Source organism: Pristis pectinata, chromosome 13 (genome assembly GCF_009764475.1).
Source record: "Pristis pectinata isolate sPriPec2 chromosome 13, sPriPec2.1.pri, whole genome shotgun sequence".
Classification (NCBI taxonomy): Eukaryota; Metazoa; Chordata; class Chondrichthyes; order Rhinopristiformes; family Pristidae; genus Pristis; species Pristis pectinata.
The window spans coordinates 42,594,463-42,616,177 of record NC_067417.1 but is presented as its reverse complement, the minus strand read 5'-3'; the positions used below and the strand labels follow the sequence as shown (position 1 = coordinate 42,616,177).

Here is a 21,715-nt window from a genome sequence, read left to right as displayed (position 1 = left end):
AAACTCACTGGCCAAGGTTACCTGGCTTATCCCTGCTACCCTTCCTAAGTAAAGGAACAACATTAGCTATCCTCTATTCTTCTGGGACCAAATGTGTGACTAACAAAGTTGCGAAAATCTGCATCAGGGCCCAGCTAGCAACTCCCTTGTTTCCCCACAGCAACCTGGGATAGACTGTAGGGATTTGTTGACCCTTATATGTCCCCTAACACTTAACATCTCCACATCCTTCTCCTGGTTGAATCCAGAAGAAAACTATTCATTTAGGACCCCGCCCACATAGCCTGCCTCCATACACAGATTGCCCCTGTGGGGACCCATTCTTTCCCTGGCTACCCTCTTTGTTCCTGATACATTTCCAGAATATTTTGGGATTCTCCTTAATCTTATTTGCCAAGGATATTTCACAACCCTCTTTCACCCTTCTAATTTCTTTAAGTACTATTCTATATGCTCTATATTCCCCGATTCCAGTTGCCTATACCTGCCATATGTCTCTTTTTATTTTCTGATCAAACGTTCCTACAAAGAGAGTACAATGAAGGTTCACCTGAGTTGTTCCAGGGATGGTGGATTTGCCTTATAAGGAGAGATCGAGTCAATTAGGCCTGCATTCTCTGGAGTCTAACAGAATGAGAGAAGATCTTATCAGAATGTAAAATTGTTACAAGGCTTGATAGGGAGGATGTTTCCTGTGGCTGCAGTTTAGAACTAGCATTCAGTTTCAGAATAAAGGCTAGTGTATTTAGACTGAGATGAGGAAAGTGGTGATCCTTTGAAATTCTTTACACCAGAGGGCTGTGTAGGTTCAATCATTGTTCATTTACAACAGATTGATAGGTTTCTGGATGTTAAGGGAATCAAGGGATTTGGGAATAGTGCAGGAAAATAGTGTTGAGATGGACAATCGGTCACAACCCTGAGAAATGACACTGCAGGCCCTGAAGAGCAAATGGCCCCCGCTCCATTTTCCTATGTTCTTAATACAAAGCAAGAATTTCAGCAACAATTGTGCAGCAGAGACGGCTATGTTTTTGCTACACAAGGATATTAAAGATTGCAGAACCAAGGCAGGTGGGTGCAGTTGAGATACAGGTGAACCATGACATAATTGAAGGATATAACAGATCTGAGGGTCTGAAGAAATGCTCCTGTCACAGGTGGGAAAGGGCAATCTTTGTTGGGAATGTCCATAGCTCAGTTCAGGGCTGAGTAAGATGTCAAGGTGAAAAGTCTGGTTCAGCTTGAGACAGTGGTCCCAGAAGACGATGGAATTTATGGCAAGGTAATGCAGCATGTGCCAGAAGCTAAAGGTACTTGCAGCTTGTCCAAGAATGGATGCATATCAAGGTGTAGTGTCTCGTCAGTGGAGTGGCTTGGTTCAGAAAATCTGAGCAGATACTGGGTTGATAATAGACTCTGGCATTTTAGTTTTTAATATATGTGACTAAAAATCAGTATCTAGTTTGGGATAACCAAAACAAAATATCTTTTAAGTGTGTGGCTCCCAGAGGGATTTGGACAATCAGTCTGCACCATCCCTCTGCCCACCACCCCCACAGGCACTCAAAATCTTGAATCATCTGTGCAGCAACCAGATGAGCTGAACCAATTTCCTCCAATGGCCACTGCACATCTTTCCCAGCTTACGAACACCTGAATTATGTACAGCCCATACATACGAATGAGTACTTGGGAGACGAATGGGGGAGATTTGCTGGCAGTGTGCAGCTGCGTTTCTGACTTGCAAACTGTTTCCTGCTGTAACCTGGGGAGGACCTGTACAGTAAAACTCCGGCACCTTTGGGACTTTGGCAGTGCAAACTTTCTGGATTACTGCATGCAACTCCTATCAATACCTAAACACGCCTCTATTTCACTTTTTATTGCGTGTTACATAGTATAATAAAATCTTCAGTGAATCCAGCAAGTCTAAAAGGGGCAAGAAACATACAAGCACTCTGGACGCTGGCACTGACCGCCTGTTCCTTTGTTCCAGCCTCACTCCTGGCCCACAGTCTGGACCCCAGTCCCGGCCAGGCTCTGAAGCCACCACTCTCGCTGCACATCCCACTCTCTCTCTGGATGCCTGGCTCACATTACAGACTCACGACTTAGCCAGATGCCAGAGCATCAGGACCTCTAAACAATTGGATACTGGATTATCGGAGTTTTACTGGATCTGGCTAAAGAGCATTATAGGCCATTTTCTCTCGGGGCATCGCACCCGCTTATCCCAAGTGTTATCTACGGCAATTTTGAAAATATGTCCTTCCCTAACCAGGAAGAAATGGATCACTTAAAGCAAAGATCGATGGAAAACTTTGACAGAGTTTAGGTAACAACGATTCAAGGCTCTTCCTGGCTTATCAATTCAATGGGTGAACACAGACAAGAAGGTCCAAGTTTGAATCAGTGCTAGGTAATCCCATTATAATTAATCTCCCAAGATGACAAAAAGGACATTTGGTGCTGACTCATTACCATCCAAAAATTGTTTTCTCAATGTTCATAGCACACTGTGCAAACATGGGTATTTAAAATTAAATGGCAATTATTTGTATCTGTAGGCTGTCCACTAAAAGAGAGAGTTGGATTTCCAGTTAAGATCACTGGGTCATTTGTTTTGTTTTTAAAATCAAATAATCAGTGATGCCTTATTCTCTTCTACATTTTGTTTTCGAAGCCAGTTCCCTCCCAATTTTTTTTTCCATAGGGTCTAAGTGACACAGTCAGGACATGTATTTGAAATGGCTGGGCAAGAGTCCTATTAATCTTGACCCTGCAAAGTAATATATAATCCATAGAGTACAAAAAAAATGCAATGTGGTTTACTTCCATCTTAAAAATCCATAGACCTTTTCCTCAATCTTCATTGGCCTTGTACTGCAATTCTTGGCCCATAGCAACATTATGCAAATGCTGTACAATTATCAAGGTAGAACTTGGCTTTTTCGAATTATTCTTCGATAACCTGTGACAATTGTTGATAAAATTGTCAAGAAAATATATTGTTTATGATGATGATCATTTTCAGCGATAGCAGTGTTAAAAAAAGGCATAAAAATTGCTATTCCAGTGTTGTGACATTACAAGAATGCAAACCATTCCATCACATACTCCATGGAGTTCTCAGCTGCATTAATGCGAGATGAGAAAGTTTGGAGCCAAAAATCATTTCTTGATTTCTTTAACTCTTGGTGGCCACTTCAGAGAAACATTTAGTAAGGCTCATAAGAAAATCAACTGCCTACCCTCCTGCTTTCAGCTGAGACATATAGAAGTGCAAGATACCTTAAAAAAAACATTCACACTAATCAACACAAGCATTACAATGTCCCATTCTTCAATTATTGAACCTTGTGTCAAGGATAATTAATTTTCTCAAATCTCTCAAATTAATATTTGAGTTTGATGTTCTGGACCCTTTGAGCCAATTCTGTGGTACATTTTCTACTTATGGATAATCTCCCTCTAACTTAGCAAGAGCTGTCCAATATTTGATAGTATTTTTTCAAAAAACTATTCCTCCAGTTTTGAAAGCTCAATGGTATGGGACAGGCAAGTTCCATGGATCAGAAAGCACAGGTTCAAGTCCTGTCCTGCTAAACTCAGATTTAAATCTAGTTGCATTCCACCATCCAAAGGGCATGGAAAAAGTACACAACATACTGTTAGTGTACTACTGTATAGGTATGGACAGTAGGGTTTGTTTCCTGTGGAAAGTTCCAGACTGTGAAATGTGATCGTGAAATACTGGTGACTGTTCTGGTAAAGCACTTAAGTGCAAGGCCAGTTTAGATTGCTGACTAAGCCTTGTGCCTCTGTCTTCCAGGTTTCATCCAAATTTAAAACTTTCTTCCCCATTTCCTGCCACAGGACTGTCTCCTTATAAAAGGTTAAAATGAAGGTAAAATAAATGCTGGAAGAGTTTTATTTTCCAGTGTAAAAGCGTAACAATTATATTATTTTCTTGCATTTCACCTATTAAGCAAGAAATCAGTGGGAATATAAAGTGCTCATAATCTTTAATCAGATGACAATAATTGAACAAAGGCAACTACAATTTTCCAAAACCCTGGGAACATCACAGCAACCAGACCTCAGTGAAGATCGATCAATTCAGGACCAGACTTCCCTCAGCAAAAAAACAAACTGTTGGAAGAGCTCAGTGGGTCCTGATGCAGGGTCACGACCTGAAACATCGATCATCCCTCTGCCCCCACAGGTGCTACGTGACCTGCTGAGTTCTTCCAACAGTTTGCTTTTTGCTCCAAATTTAGCATCTGTCGTCACTCGTTTCTCCAGACTTCCTTCAATTGTTCTGCCGCTAGAAGACAATCAAACTTTGAACCAACTTGCACACTCAGTACCCTTGCACAGGCCACCGACCTATACTTGGGACTGCAGCATGATTGCTCTTCTTGAGGCATACTAACACAATATAGTAAAACCACTCACCAGTATTTCAATTTAACTTTACTCAAGTCATAAACTTCAATCACCTATGGAGAGAAGAAGATTGCAAGATCAGTTTGAGCTGCTGACTCAATGGAACAAAACATCTTGGGCACCATATACATTCCTATATCAAGAAAAACAGGAGATGCAGGGCATTGGCTAAAGATTAACAAATCAATTAAGCAGTCCTAGAGCAACCAACACTCCTCATTAAGTACAAGGCCTGGCAAGGTTCTAAAATAATTGGATAACTATCAGTAGGATAGAAAACAACCTACATCATTTTTCTGAAGGGATTTATGATCCACAACTTGCAATTTACAATCAACTTACAAAGGAGCCAATGTGAGCAAAATTTAGCACCGCACAGTTAAGGGAAAAAGGAAGTTTCAGGTAATGGCTCTCCATCTGGATTAATAGATTAAAGGGATGGTTCAGGTAAATGGACTGAAATGACTTCCAACCCATACAATGAGTGGAAGTACCTCATAACACCTCGGTCACCAGTACTGCAGACCTCTTTAGGCTCTCTGGTAACAAGTACTCTATCAAACATGGGACTTGTTTCAGATAAGCACATTGCCACTGGAAAGAGCCTGGATTCATTTAAGGTCTGGCCAATGTGGAAAAGATTGTGGATAAAAAAAATACAGAGTTATAATACCAGATAATGCAGTAACTTAGACTCTAGCACAGTACAGAGAATACACCACACCATTGAAGATGCAGCCTTTTGAATGAAACGTTAAACCAAGGTCCTATTGGTACTTAGGTAGGTTATAAAGATCCCATGGCTTTATTCTTAAGATTTTTATCCTTACTGTCAAGTCTAAAAATCATCCATCAGTCAATATCTACAGCAAAAAAAATTACGTAGTCATTATCACATTTCAGACTCCATATCCAGGTCAACATTCAGCTTTGGACAATGTATACTGCTGGTGGCCAAAGGTCAGCTGCTATAAAATACATACACGACTGGTGGATACAGATCTCTCATTATATAGCGATATAACTTTGTGTTCTATTTTGTTTACTGGCTTTGCCACATTGGTCAAACCTGAGTGAACAGGGTACAATCTCGGCGGGCAAAGGCCTGTTGCTGGTTAATACTTGGGCACAGATCCAGCAAGATGGAGAACAGCCGGTGACGCAGAGCAGCAGCAAGGAGACAGTGAATATGAAGAACTGAGTGAGGCATTTGTAGACTGCACTCATGTATATTACTTCTTAATGAGACCTCACTAGCAACTTCCTGCTAGGAGCACCTGACTAGATTGGGGATTTCCTGCAGAAATTGTCCTCCACCAGCCTGTCCACGACCCCAGACTTTGGGAGCACTCAGCCTCCCTTCTCTCATCACTGTAGCATCAATTCATGAAGCAGCAGCATTCTCCAGCCATTGAAGCAGTGTGGCTTGTATTGTGTGTGTGTTTGTCCCTATAAGGGCTGACCAAAAGATCACTGATATGAGGCTAAGTACTGACAACTGAGACATCTTGCAATAGATCTACAGAATAGCGTGCACTGAAGCTGACACAGTGCATCTTTATTATGGGAAACCCAACAACACTGTTCTGAGAACCTTGCAATAGAAGATTTCGATCTTTTGGGTATTTATAAAAGTATTGGCTGCTATGCAATGCTGTTTTAGCCTTAGTTAAAAGTAGGAAAGGAATTTCTTGGCCAGGACTTTTTTTGTTTGTTTTGTCCCATTGCCTTTTACCACTGTTATTGTTATTCAATCACTTGTGTCTCCACTCCATTTTGTTCTTTTCTCCATTTCCCCCACTTTCTCGTCCTTTGTACTTGTTAAAATTGATAACAAGTAAATTCTAACTGTTTCTCTCTCTTTAGAGATGCTGCTTGATCTGCTCAATATTTCCAGCACATTTTCTATTCTCCTTTTAGGTTTCAAGCATGTGCCTGCAGACTGTTTGCCTTTTTTTTAAGCATTTAATTCCCTGGCACTTCTCTTCCAGGAATGACTGCCTGGAAGAATTTCTGTTCTGATTTGCTCTTGGATAGGATTTCTACTTTTCTTTTCCTTCATATTTAATCAGGTGTCTGTTAAAAATAATATTCACGCTCACATCTCTTGCTTTTTGCAACGGTCTCTAGCTCGGTCTTATTGCACATGGATTTCTCTTTGCTCTGAAATAGAGACTTAAATTTAAATAGTTTATTTCTTAAATATGTTGGCTAAAATAGATTATGAAGAATCAACAGCAGATGAGCAATGGCAAACATTTGAAATATTTCATTATTAGGGAATATATTCTACTGAGAAATTAAAGTTTCATGGTCAAAGTAATCCATCTATGGGGAATGAAACAAGGATAATAGATTAATATGTGACATAAAATGATGAAGATTGAGAGAAATTTAGAAGTTACCAAAGGGTTCCAGTATAATGTATTCAAGTTTGCTGCCAATGTAAAGCTAGGTTGGAAAGTAGGTTATGACAAAGTCAGTAAAGGAAGGCAGACAAATTAAATGAATGCACAAAAAGGTGGCAGACAGAATAAAACAGACAAAAATGTGAAGTAGAAAGAGAATTTTGTTTTAAAATAGTGAGAAACAATTAAATACTGCTGTTCAGAGGGATGTGTGTCTGTTTGCACCTGAAGTACAGAAAACTAATATGAAGGCAAACCATGCAATTAGAAACACAAATGGTTAATTAGCTTTAACTGCAAGGAGGTTAGAGTACTGAGGACTAAATGCTACCTCGCTCCCAGTGCACCCATGAACTCCACAGCTCTTTGAATGGTTCTGCAAAATCTTCTGCATCTGTCTCAGCCTAGATTTTATGCAAATTCCTCTGGCTTGAGCCGACATGGTTTTGACTCAGAGGCCTGAGGGCTAACATTGATCCAAGTTACCAATGTTTTTTTTCATTCCACATGCAATAACTAGAAATGTTAGTTCTTTTTGAAAGTGTTTAGTCATAAGCAAATCAGGAAACAAAGGGTAAATTCATAACTTAGGAACAAAAAGACAGACAGAGCATTCTGTAGAAACCAGGAACACAAGAGCATGGTGCCGTTCTATGACAGCATGGATTCTATGCTGATTTTTCAGATGTCTTTCTCAATGCTTTGGCTCCAACCCAAAAGATGACTAAACAAGTGACACTTGATGCCAATCTCTGAGTAATTAGAGAGTCAGTTCACTATCAAGTTAGAAAGCTAAAATCTAACACCACTGGTCGCAACTACTCTCCAGGTTGAGAACCATTGCCCAATGAGTCTGACTGTTCCTTACGAAAGAAACTAAAATTAAATATTCTTCTGCAGAACCCAGCAAAAGCAAACTTGACATAATTCATTCAGCAGGATCTCAAAGGAGCACATTTAATGAGGACAATCACTCCAGCCTAGACTGAATAGCTTTAATGAAAAGGAATAAAAATTCCACCCACACTGGCAAATTAACCAGCTATGCAAATAACCAATTCCATACCTTTTCCATTAAAAAAAATACATTGGTCTATCTCTCCTGCCTGATACAGGTCAGCAGATACTGAATCTGAAATGCATCTTTTGCATGATTTACCAGTCAGTGCTGAGGATCGTGACACATAACTAAAATTTTGGAAATCTATGAGGAAAGCAGATGTCTCACCATATTCCTTGGCTATTCTTCCACAACTCTTGAATTAGGATATATTCCTGAAGTGTCAGGAAATGAAACACCCAAGGCATCTCTGGTCCAAGACTGCTCTAAGTGGAGAAGGTGCACTCACGATGGAATTAAGAACTCTGAATCCATGGATCAGGAGCTCACAGAAGCCCTGCGTAAGCCGTGGAAGGAGTATATCACCTCACAAACTACAAACCCGCCTGTCCCATCAAACGCCTCCTGTCCCATCTGTAGAAGAACGTGCATATCCCACAATGGCCTCATCAGCCATCTCAGAATCCACTACACCAGACTGGAATGAAAGCAAGTCATCCTTGATCCTGAGAGACTGCCAAATAAGAAAAAAAAACTCAGAGGTCAAGCATATTTAAATGCATGAATCATGTCATGACAGGCAGTCTTAGGGACTTGGTGTAACAGAAAGAGGGACAGTTAGCAGAAAACTTAAATTTCCCATTTGCATGTGAATGCTACTTGTTCATTTATTTTTTACCCATATCTCCCACATCTTAGAGTCATAGAGCATGGCAACAGGCCCACTGGGTCTGCAGCAACCTCAGGCACCATTTATACCAATTCCATTTGATTTTTCTCACATTTCATTGGTCTTGGTGTGATGATGGGACTTTGGCTCCAGAAGGATTGTATCCTGGGCACTCCTACCAATGTTATAATGGACAATTGCACTTTCTTCCCCCTCCCCACTTACAAGATGTTAGCATCACTGTCAATGCCAGCATCTATTGCCATTTCCTAATTGTGGCTGAATCAGTGAATGAAATGGATCTTCACTACAATTAAATAGTTTCACCTTTACTAGCACAAGATTTCTTTTTAAATTGCAAATTTATTTGGCTACTAAAGTTCCCAATCGTGAGAGTGTTGGAGTATTAGGTGGATTTGACCTTGTCTCTGCAGAACAATAGTCCAAAACTCTGGCTGTCAGTCTAGTAACTTAAGCACTACATCACTGTACCTGTATCAGGTAAGTTAGTGAAGACGAGGTCAAGTAGACTTATCCTTGTTGGTTTACTGACCACCTGCTTCAGGTTCAGTCTGGCTGCTATATCCTTCAGTGGTGGTGCGACTGAGCCAGTCACGATGATGCAAATTGAACTTCTCTACTGAAAGGACATTCTGTGCCCTGCCTCAGTTACATTGAGCAATTAGAGAGACCACATCTGGATTACTGTGCACATCACAGATCACCATGGCGACCAATGCTGTGCACAAATCGGATGAAGACAGGAGGTGGTTTATATTTTGGTGAGCCATTGGAACTCTTCCTCACAGGGCAATAGAGGTATGAATAGAGTCCATGAATATTTTTAAGGCAGCGGTAGATAAGTTCTTCATATCTTATCCTACTCTCAATACTTCCTCCAAGCATTGTTCAACATGGAAGAGCACAGGGTTAAGCACTAACTGAGGACAATAGTGGTAATCAGCAGATGGTTTATTTACCCCTGCTTGTGTTGATGTTGCAGGATTTCATGGGATCTGGAACCAATACGGAGGTTTCCCAGGACCATTCTCACCAGACAGTATACTGCAATATGCCCACTGTTGAAGAGTCTGTTCTGCTAGTGGAACAGAATATACCTAGGGATTGTTTTGGTGATGTCAGAAAAGTAAGATTCTATGACAACACCCATGTCTGGATGGTACTTGACTAATGCAAGAGACAGCTCTACCAATTCAGACTTCTCCCCCCAGATGCTGACATGACCAAATTCAGTGCTTTGGTTAATGGCGGTGGACTGTCCAGATTTATTCTTATTCTGTTTTAAGAGGGTAGCTTTTGACACAATTTCATGGTTTGCCAGTGACTTTGGAGGGCAGCCTAGAGCCAACCACATTGCTGTGGCTCTGCCTTCACAAGGAAAGGGCAGTGTATTTTCTTGCCTGAAGGACAACAGTGAACCAGTCTGTTGAGATATACAACAATCAAGTAGTTTCACGATCACAATTACTAAGACTAGAATTTTAAAAACTGAATTGACCAAATTTAAATTCCATAGCTGCCACATGGATCTTGAACTTAAATCTTTCATTGATAGGCCAGGCATCTAGGTTACCAGTCCATTAACCTAACCAGATGCGCCACCACCCACACTAGTGTCAATAGAGAAGTGGCACAGGAGTGGATAAGATTCCTAAAGGGTTAATAATGTTTGCTATCAAAATGGACCCTAAATTCCACAAATTGTTCTCAACTCAGCATCATCTGTTCTGCCTGCCAGCCTACATTCCTTAATCAGCTTCAGGAACAGTGTAGGTTCTGCGTTGGCTGGAAGAAAATACACCTTATTGTGATATGCAGCCTTCTCCTTCCTGATTCAGCATTCTGTTAAAGCTGCATTGGCTCAGTCAGGAATTTTGAGAGTACAGAAATTTGTGAGTGGGTGGATGTCAATTTAAAATTTAGTTCCTAACTGAGAATTCTTATCCTACCTTCTGTGCACCTTTTCAGTGTTGATTTAGTAGTCCCTCCCTTTTTTCCCTTCTAGGAACATTTACACTGAACTCCTTGAATCTCTTTAAATGCCTCCCCTTCTCCCCACCCGCCCCCCGCCAAGATTAATTAATTTACTGTCAAGTTTCCAGATGACTTTTGCAAAAATCAATTTTCAGTCTCGTAAAACAGTAAAACCGGATAAAGCTTATTGAGATGGTAAAGAACAGTGTTTAACTGTAACAGTGAAATCAATATGCAAAGTTAATTCTAGAAAAAAAAGTGGCACAACATTAGAAAAGGCATTCTTAAAAAAAGTACTATTTTTTCATCTGGAGTCAAATAGCTGATGTAATAGCTATTAAAGAGATGTAGCTGCAAGGTGACTAAGGGGGAAAGAATTAAATATTTCTGGGTCCTTGAAGTTTATAAAGTTCAGAAAATCAAACTGAGATGATACATTTTATATAAACACCAAATTAAGCACAGTAGTGAGAAAATACCTAGACCAAGAAGAACAGAAATAGAACTGGTATGGTGGGTATTAGAGATGGAGGACAACATCACTGGTTGGAGTAGTTTTCAGGCCCCTTTACATGAGGAATATATTTGGAGAACAAACTAACCAAGAAATATGAAAAAAGCCTTTAGCAAATGAAATATAATAATCAGAGTACTTTAACCTACACACAGACTGAACAAAAGAAATTGCCAAAAGCAATTTGGAGGATGAATTCACAGAATCTATTTGGGACAGTTTTCTGGAACAATGCCATGGAACCAACTAGGGACTAGGACTCTTAGATCTTATCTTGTGTAAAGAGACAAGTTAAATAGTAATTGCATGGAATGGGACCCCCGTTGGAAAAGTGAACATAATGTGCAGTTTGAAGAAAACATCCATCAGAAACCAGGACCCCCAGCTGTTCACTATTTATATTAACAAATTAGCTGTTCATAGTCTCAGCAAAGTAAACCAATGCGGCATTGTGACTGATAGGATCACCTTTGGCGCTAAAGCTATTTCCTGGCAGATTAGATTGGTTTCAACCAACACACAAGTTTGAATAATGCACCAGCCTAAATTGTCTGCTATCTGCATAAAAGCAGAGTTCAGGCTAGCCTTTATCATACTGCTCATCAATGGCAGAGTTTCTGTACATGCATAACTCAGAGTAAGTGGATCAAGAACAACGTCAGAGAATTGGAGCTGAGATATTACAGCAGCCCATTACCTTTCAAGTACTTTAAGAACTTGTCCAAGCAGTGTTGCCACAGAAGGGTAATAATATACTCAGTACAAACATCTGTCATTAGTGTATCCCTCAGTTTATCATTCTTGCTTGGAGAACATATCAGAATAACTCAAATTGGACAGCTGTATATAAAGCTGGTGTGAATGTGGTAGAATTCTCACTGTAAATCTTTTGGCAAAACAGCTCAAAAGGTTTGTTGGTTTAATTCATCAGTTCCCAATTGTACTGTTACCCAAATAATCCCACAAGCGATGTCATCCTCTTTAGTGTGCTGTTTTAAAATGTTATTTACAGTTACTGCTAGTGAATTGTGCAGCTGAGACCAAACTTTAAATTTCATGCGTTATGCACTGTGTAGATGCTCCAAAATCCAAGCGGTGGTTGTGTCAGCAACAGAGGTAGTACGATTCTACTCCAGCAAAGAATTAAATCAATGTTCATTACTTAAATTGAATTTAAATGTGCACATTTTGATTCCATTGTGCATATACAGAAAATCTCCCGATTTTGACACTTCTTAGTAACCTAAATCAACCATATTTTTTATGAGTACAAACATAAGTTGTACTCACATTTAACTGAGTACAACTTAGGAAAATGCAAGGTCATTCAGTGCAGTAAGAATAGAACAGAATACTGTTCTTTTTAAACAATAGGAAACCAATAAACGCTGATGCAGAAGGAACTTGGTAAAGACAAAGAATAAACAAGAAATACACCAAGCAGTTAGGATGGGAAATGGTATATTGGCCTTTATTGCCAGTACAATGGAGTATGAAAGCAAGAAGTCTTGTTGAGCCGTCATTTGGAGTAGTGTGCGCAGGTTTGGTCTCTGTACCTCAAGTAATATATATTGGCCGACATCAGTGTAGGAGAGTATCACTACACTGATTCCCAAGAAGAGAGTTGCCAGGATCATAGCATGGAAACAGGACATTCAGACCAACTCACTGACCAATGGGCACCCTTCCATATTAACCCCATTATCCTGCACTTGGTCCATAGCCCTCTCTGCCCAAGTAATTCAAGTGCTTATTTAGCTACTTCTTAAATGTTGTTAGTGGCCCAGCTTCAATCACTCTCAGTGTAATCGAGGTACTTGCCACTCTCTGGGTGAGAAGTCCCTCTCATATCCCCTCTAAATCTCTTCCCCATCACTCTAAACCTATGTCGTCTAGTTATATCTACCTCTGATATGGAGAAAAAATTCCTGCAGTCTACCCTATCTATAATAATTTTTATATACCTCAGTCATGTCCCCTCAACCTCCTCCACTCTACAGAGAACAGCCCAGCTTCCCCAGTCTCTCCTCTGAACCCTCTCCAGCTCTATCACATCCTTCCTAGAACTTGGTGACAAGAACTGCACGCAGATCTCCAGCTGAGGTCTGACCAAGGTTTTATAAAGTGAGCACAACCTCCTTACTTCTGTATTCAACACCCCAGTTAATGAAGGTCAGTATCTCATATGCCTCCTTAACCACATTATTTCTCTGCGTTGCCACTTTCAAGGATCTATGGACTCCAAGGTCCCTCTGTTCCTTAATACTTCTTAAGATCCTAACATTCACAGTGTATGCTGTTTCATTAGTGCTCCTGAAATGTACCACCTCACGTTTCTCTGAATTAAACTCCATCTGCCACTTTTCAGCCCATTTCACCACACATTGATCCCTCTCTGGAGCCCAAGATGACCTTCTACACTATCAATAGCTCTACCAATCTTTGTGTCATCTGTGAATTTACTGATCTTGCCTTCCACGTCCAAGTCATTCATGTGTATGACAAACAGCAAGGGTCCTGCCACTGATCCTTGTGGGACACCTCATGTCACAGGCATCCAATCGCAGAAACAATCCTCTACCATTACCCTGTCTCCTATTGCCAAGCCAGGTTTGGATCTTGTTTGCCAACTTGCCCAGGACGCCACAGGCCCTAACCTTTTAAACCAGTCTCCCATGTGAGACCCTGTCAAAGGCCTTACTAAAGTCCATGTAAATTATATCCACTGCCCTGCCCTCGTCAACAGACTTGGTTACCACTTTGTCCTATAAAGAAAGGTTTTATAAGATGGGCCTATGCTCACTAGAGCTTGGTAGCAATGAGATAGGCAAAGTATCAGTTGGAGCACTTGGGGAAAGAGTGATCATTGTATCTTGAAGGTTTAGACTATTAATGGAGAAAGGCAAGAAGCAAAGTAGAATTGGAAGATAGTTACAATCACTGAGATGAGAGAGAATTTGACAAAGGTGAAGTGAAAATAAAAACTAGCAAATAAAATTGGAAGAGAACAGTGGGACACCTTTAAGGGGAGATATCTTAAGTGCAGAGCAAGAACATTTTCACAAGGAGTAAGGTAGTGTTCCTTAAATGAGAAAGGAAATAGAGAATATGAAACGAAAAGGATAATTCAAGGGAGAAGCAGACTGAATGCAAGAAAGATAAGAGCAGAGGTGAAACGGAATATGTCAAAGAGAATCAGAAATAGAATGACAATCAACATAAAAGGGAAACCATGTCTCCTACAGACACAAGAATAGCAATCGGGTAGAAAGAGTGGGCGGGATCCGATTTAGGGACTAAGATAGTAATTATGAAACAAGGTGCAGAGCAAAGTTAGAATACATAAGGAGCACGTAATTTGTCGTTAAAAAGGGGAAGCTGCTAATATCCCAGTAGAAGGAATGTTGTGGAAATGATGAATGATATGAAAGTAAAGAAAGTATCAAATGGACTGGCTGTGCTCAAGTCATCTGGTCCAGATGGGATACAAGCAAAGTTGCTGAGAGAAGTGGGGTGGACACTGCAGAAGGACCTGCTATAATCTTCCAATCCTCTCTGGTCCCAGAGAAGGGGCAAATGGCAACCATGACACCCACGTTTAGAAAGGGTGCAAGGAAAATCCCACGAACTACAGTTAACCTCTGTTGAGTGGAAACTTTTAAAGATAATAAATCTGGGAATATAAATAGATGCTTGGATGAAAAGGGTCTTTGGTGTGGAACAATTAAGCACATTGTGTTTGTTTAACCTAATTTGATGTTTTGAGTAGGGATTGTTGAAGTGAATGCATAAGGTTCATTGGTATGGATTTTCAGAGATTATTTGCCAAGGTCTCACATAAAAGACTGGCCGACAAAATACAGATGCACGCAATAATGGGTTCAGAGGGAGCGTGATTAAAAAAAACATGGCTTAAGAACAAAGTTGGCAGCCAAGGTAAACAGTTGCATTGCGGGTTGGAAGATGAAAAGCAGAGGCATTGTCCAGGGACCAGTGCTATGACCATTGTTTCTCTGTAAACATCATTGACTAGAATACGGATGTGTACAACAAAATTCTAAATTTTAGACAACTCAGACCTGGAGGTATGGTAAGCATTAAAAACAGGAGCAATAGACTGCAATGGGACACAGGATGGCAAAACTGGCAGACATGTGACAAATGTAATTTAATGCAAATGTGAAATGATAAATTATGGCAGAGACTCTACATAGTGACAATTCTAAAACGTGTTCAGGAACAGAGGGATCTGGCCTGATGTACACATAAATCTTTCAAAGTCACAGAATGTGCTGAAGGAAAACAGTGTTTACTTTGAACCTTTATAAAAATAACTGGCTAGATCACAACAGGAACACTACAACAAGTTCTGACCATAACACTAAAATCAGAATTTTGGGTCTTAGAAAGGGTGCTGAAGAGACTATGATTGGTTCCAGGGATGAAGGTACAGGCAACAAGGTTAGAATGGAGAAGCTCAAGCTGTTCTCCTTGGAGCAATGATAGTTGAGGAGAGATTTGACAGAGTTGCATAAGGTCAAACAGGTCTGAAAATGGCAAGTAGAGGCACTGCTCTTTGTAGCAGCTGGTTCAAGGTGAAGGGGATACAAATTCAAGGTGATGGTCAAAACGTGGGAGATGCAAGAGCAAACTTCATTTTTGAAAAAGCGCTTTATGATTCAGAACTCACTGCATCCAAAGGTGGTGGAAAAATAATTTAATCAGAAATAAAGAAATTGGGTAAGCACTTTTGGGAAAACAGCAGGAGTGTGGGAGTGAATGGATTGATCTACAAGGATTTGGCATGGAATCCATGGATCCAACAGCTTCCCTCTAGAAAAAATTCCAGATTCATAGATAACACTCATGCAAATACAGCACTGACAATATGGTACTCATTGGGACAAGTGCACACTGATCCTTCCCCAAAAAAATCTGCTTATAATTAACAAAGGCATATGATTCAGTTTAAAATCTCCCTTAATACTGGACAAATGTAGCAATCATCTAATGGAAGCAAAAAAACTCACTAAAGGCTTGAGGGGCTTTGACAGGTTACCTTTTAAAAAAAATCCCATTTCTGTGCTGTAGAAATGGTGTAGGAGAGGTACTAAGATGTGTTGCATTACAACTTGAAGATATGGTGGCCCTCATTATTTAAACAATGTCCAAACACTACAATCTAAAGAAAAGTGGGAGAATCTCATTGTACATTACTTTCAGATTTTCTATTATAGGACTTGTTTCAGTGGCAAATTGGTAGAATCATATGAAGTAGAGTTGACCTTCAGCTTATGCTATTAGCCAATCCCAATAATGGCATTGCAATCAGTCTCAGTTTCCTGATGCTAGTAAGCGAGAGATCCCTGTTCTCGATTGCTATCCTGCAATCTTTGCTGGACGTGGAAGAGCAAGATTGGAATGGGTCATAAGGTCTTCCAGAGTCAAATAGCCTGTCAAATCCAACAACAGATCCCATTAGAAGCTGACTCCCTTCAAGAGAGGAGAGAAAAAGTTTGGTAACAAACATTTCTTTCCTGCATTATGAATCAGCTAATCATCTTCATAACACAAGGGGATGAACTGAAGGAATGATTTGGATTTTCTAGAGATATTGCTCAAGAATTCCAAGTCAGCAAGAGGAAGCTTGGCATAAAGTCAAGGATCTGCAATCAATGAAGAGAGGGAGAGATGGAGGGTAGGAATTTATTCTTTGCACAAATTTAGTGTAACATCTAATTTAACTCAAACTTTTAAGGCTAGCCTGGGCAATAAATTTGGCTTGCTCAAGCTACAGGATATCAGCTATTCTTGCTAGCCATTAGCCTCAGGATAAATACAGCAGAGAGTTTCATTCTGACTCATATTTCAGGATTAACTAAAGAGCAAACAAGAGGTAGTTGATGGGCAGATTGCGCATGATTTAACTAACTTGCAAAACAAACAGCTGCACAGTCTGAAAAACAATCTTAGCCTCATCTGTGTAAAAAAAAACAAAAGGAAGCAGAGCATGGTGGATAAATTAATGGATTAGAGATCTGCAAGATGGGACTAATCACATCGAAAATCAATGTCAATCCCACTACAGTAACCGCGATGTTAAAATTCATTTAAATAACCGCAAGCATTAGTAAATGTGAGCATGAAACATTGTTGCCCAAATTCCATCTGGTTCACTAATACCTTTAGGGAAGGAAATTAGCTGTCCTAACTGGTCTGGCCTCAATACAACTTCAGACCCACAGTGTGTGGGGGACTCCGTCACTTGGTTGTATTAAACTGCCTTGCCAAAATACAGCAAGAATAACCCTTGAAGACCATCTGACATCAACCTAAATATTGGATTCAAGCACAGCAAAACCACACTAAGTCTTGTAAAGTCTGCCTCTCAAACATATGAAGGCTATGGCGTAAATGCAGAGCTGCCTCAGACTCCACTGTCCATTATCAAAAATGGCTGTGTCACTACTGCTCACAAACATGAACATCCTGAAGGACAAGTGCCAGACTTCACCTGAAGCAGGTAGTAACTAAACCAGGGGAACCCACCTGATCTAGTCCTTCCCAATCCAACCTTTGCAGATGAAAGTTGTCCATGGAAGCTGTGGCAGATCAGTGCATGTAGAGACTAAGTTTCATTCATATGAAGGAACTTCTGTTGTGTGTAGCACTACCATCGGGCTGAATTGTTAGACTCAGGACGGATCTAGTACCTCAGCATCTTAGCCAGCTCACTTGAATAGTTATATCCAACCCCCCTCCCCACCACCAATCAGCAACCTTAAGGCCTAGCATATCACTATTCTATGATGCCTAGCCAGAAGCAAGCCTGGTCCACTGAGATCAGAAGGACACACCAGAAATAGGACCACATGCAGCTAAGAATGATTTGCCAATGTGCCGAAGGTGAGGACTTTATGCTATTACAAAAACTGCATCTATTAATAGAACCATTAATGGTGGTGGACAATTAAACAGTTCATGAAGAGAACCCACAAATGCCCCCAATAAAAAAAACGTAGAAATTCCAGCATGATCATGCACAAGGACTGAGAGGATGATCCAGCTTGGCCTCATCCCAAGATCCTTACTATCACAAAAGTCAAATGTGGACAAGAGCCAAATTCTGCAGGGGAGGGGAAAGTGATTGCCCATTACAGTGAGCCAGCAATTTAAGTTGTCAACTGAAGTCAAGGGGAATTTTCATTGGCTGAATAGTCAGCAAAAGGAAGATGTTTGTTTAAAGTCAATTAGCTCAGCCTTACAACACTGGCACAGAATTCCTCAAAAGTGATCTAGGCTGAATCATCTTCAGATGGGTAATCAATGAGCCTTCTTCCATCACAAGGTCGGTGAAGTAATATGCTGACTGCACTACTCCATTTGCAAATGCTCAATTAAGCAGTTTATGTCTGTGGACAGCAAGACCTTGGATTTATTTGGACATACGAAAGTAGCAATTAACATTCTTGTCATGCAAGGACCAGCTAATGACAATCTTAACAAGGAACTCATCCTCAGCATTACTATTGTTCCACTCCCTCAACCAACAACTTGGATGAGACAAATGCTGTGTAGAGGAGGTCAGAGGATGGGTTTCCCTTGGCAATCGACTGCGCTCCTGGCACCACAAAGCTTCCCATTATCAACAAAGCACAAACAAACTTCAGCTGACTTTATTAACCTACCTTTCTAAATGTCTAATTTTTGCCTCAATGTTTTCCCACCACCAATTTTAGACTGACTGACCTGCATTTTATCAGCTTTTGCCTTTTCTCTTCCCCTCAAACAGAATCCTAACAATTGCAATATTCCAGTCCTTTGGTACTATCTTCATATCCAAAATTAATGGCCAGATCCTCTGCGATTACTGCCCAGACTTCCATCAGAAAGCCAAGATGGATCTCTTCTAGAATTGATGACACTTATTTCTCAAAAATACAGCTGGTTCCTCACCAGTGAAGGCAGGTGCAAAAATATTCATTTAGTATCATTGCCTCCACAAGATGATCCCCTTTTTTGGTCCATTGTCTTACACTCTTTCCCTTCCTTCTCATTTGTAGGATTTCACTTGTACTCTCCATATTTAACTTGGTTCCCTTTTGTTTTATAAACCTAAAGTCTGTTATAAGCCTTTTTTTTGAGTATTATGTTACCACAAACAACTTAGTGACCCAGAAGATATGCCCTTACATTATGCTCATAGAGATCTGTTTACTCTATTTAGAACCATCATATCACACCTGATGCAGGGTTTCAACTTGAAACAATTCCTTTTCCCCTCACAGATGCTGCTCGACCCTCCAGCAGATTGTTCTTTGCTCCAGATTCCAGCATCTGCAGTCTTGTGTCTACATCACACTTGATCAGTTATTATTCTGTCTATCAGTATTTTCCCCAGCCCACTTGGAACAGATCTCTTCAACATGAAGTAAGCTTTTCTCCAGTTAAGTATTTTTGTGTTTTATTGCTTATTGCCCTTTTCCTTGGTAGCTGAAAATATGCAGATCAAAAAAATTCTTAAGTAATTTCTCCCTCTTGGCACTTCACAGTCAATATTTGAATAACTGAAATCTCCCAATATTACAACACTTTCATTGCGCTTTCCTGTAATTTGCTTCCATCTTCTTTGGCAGCCTAAAATATATAGCAGCATATCAAACCCCTCTGCTTGGTGCCACAGGGACCAGACACATGTCCTTCAGCCCACTGTGCCCATGCCAATTAAATACCCATCTATACAAATCTCATGTATCATTGGTTGGTCTGTAGCCTTTCAATGCCTTGGTGATTCAAGAGCTTATTGAGAAACATTTTAAAGATAATCTGCCTCCACCGCCTTTTCAGGCAGTGCCTTCCAGGTTCCTATTTCTTTGTCCCCAACCACAGCATCCCGCTATAGCCATTACTTTTGATCAATACTACTTCCCACATCCCTCCCTTATCCATTCCCAAGTACCTCGTAGTGAGGAATATTGTTCCAAATCTAATCCCTCCTTCGACCCAAGTCAGAATCACACCACACAGAAACAGGCCCTTCAGCCCCACTTGTCAATGCCAACCAAGTTGTCTCCGAGCTAGTCCCATTTGCTTGCGTTTGACCCATACCCCTCTAAACCTTTCCAATCCATGTACCTGTCTAAATATCTTTTAAGTGCACATCATTTTATCATTTTCTTTGATGGCAACTTACTCCAAAACCTCATTTACCAAACCAATCTTAGACTGCTTTGTATTTACCCCTGATCGATTCCTCCCATTGTTGAATCCTTCTCGAGTACCAGTTGTTTCTCCCTGTACTTTACACACCTCATTTCCTATCTAAGATTCTATTCTTTCTTTTTCAATCTTTTTATTAATTTTCAAATTAATACAGATTAATACATATAACATCGGTAATTATACATGTAATACAAAGAGATCGGGAGGACAATCATGACATATATAGTCATAAAGAATAAAAACTATATTCTAGGCCCCACGGTTTCTTAGTAAATGAATATATTACAAAAAAAAATCAAAAAGAAAAAGATTTATTATATAAAAAAACCCAAATCAAAAAAAATAATAAAACGAAACAAACTAAAAAAAATTTCAAAAGAAAAAAAAACTGGACTGATATTTCTCGATGAACAAAGAGCATTATTATGTTGTCAACTCCGCTCTTCTAAGTTCAACGATTATTGAAAAGGGATCTATATCATATGAAAATATTGAATGAATGGACTCCAAACTTGCTCAAATTTAAGCGAAGGATCAACAGTGCAACTCCTAATTTTTTCTAAGTTTAAACATGATATAGTTTGAGAAAACCATTGAAAAGTGGTGGGAGGTATTGGATCCTTCCATTTAAACAAAATGGATCACTTGGCCATTAATGTAACAAAGGCAATCATACAACAAGCAGCAGCAGATAAGTGGTCATATTCCATCATCGGTAGCCCAAAAATTGCAGTGATTGGGTGAGGTTGTAAATCAATCTTCAATATAGTTGAAATAATGTTAAAAATGTCTCTTCCAATATTTTTCCAAAAGAGGACAGGACCAAAACCACTTCTGAATTATATCTATCACATATAGGATTTATATGGTGATAAAAACGGGCTAACTTGTCCTCCGACACATGGGTCCTGTGAACCACCTTAAATTGTATCAAAGAGTGTCTGGCACACATTGAAGATGTATTACTAAGATTCTATTCTAGTATTCAACAATACAGTCACATAGTAATTAAGTTACTAGATGAGTATCAATTTAATTACAATAAATCTGGAATCAATAAATTGTATTGATACTCGTGATCAAAACAGCTGGTTCACTCATGTCCTTCAGGAAAGAAAAACTCCCATTCTTACCTGATGTGGTTTATATATGATTCCACAACCACAGCAATCTCAACTGGTCTGTTCTGAGGCAGTGAGGGATAGGCAATTCCACATCTTGTGAACCAATAAGCAATAATAAAAAACTACTGAAAAGTTAGATCAAATTCCCACACAGTACTGGTTAACAGGTGCCATTGCAACAAGCCAACTGTCTTAACCAGTCCCTCCTGCTCCAGAACAGGTACAAACGCCTCCTGCATTTCTTCCTAGCGTCAACAAATTTTATCACGG

At 39.9% G+C, this 21,715-nt stretch overlaps 1 protein-coding gene across 2 annotated transcripts in view; it reads right to left on the bottom strand.

Moving 5' to 3' along the window:
- Positions 1 to 21,715, bottom strand: part of phaf1 (phagosome assembly factor 1) — a 70,905-nt gene that overhangs the window by 34,597 nt on the left and 14,593 nt on the right. For both annotated transcript variants that reach the window (XM_052028588.1, XM_052028589.1), the window contains exon 4: positions 4,462 to 4,505. In XM_052028588.1, the coding sequence (XP_051884548.1) occupies positions 4,462 to 4,505 (44 nt within the window). The remainder of the gene's footprint in view (positions 1 to 4,461; positions 4,506 to 21,715) is intronic.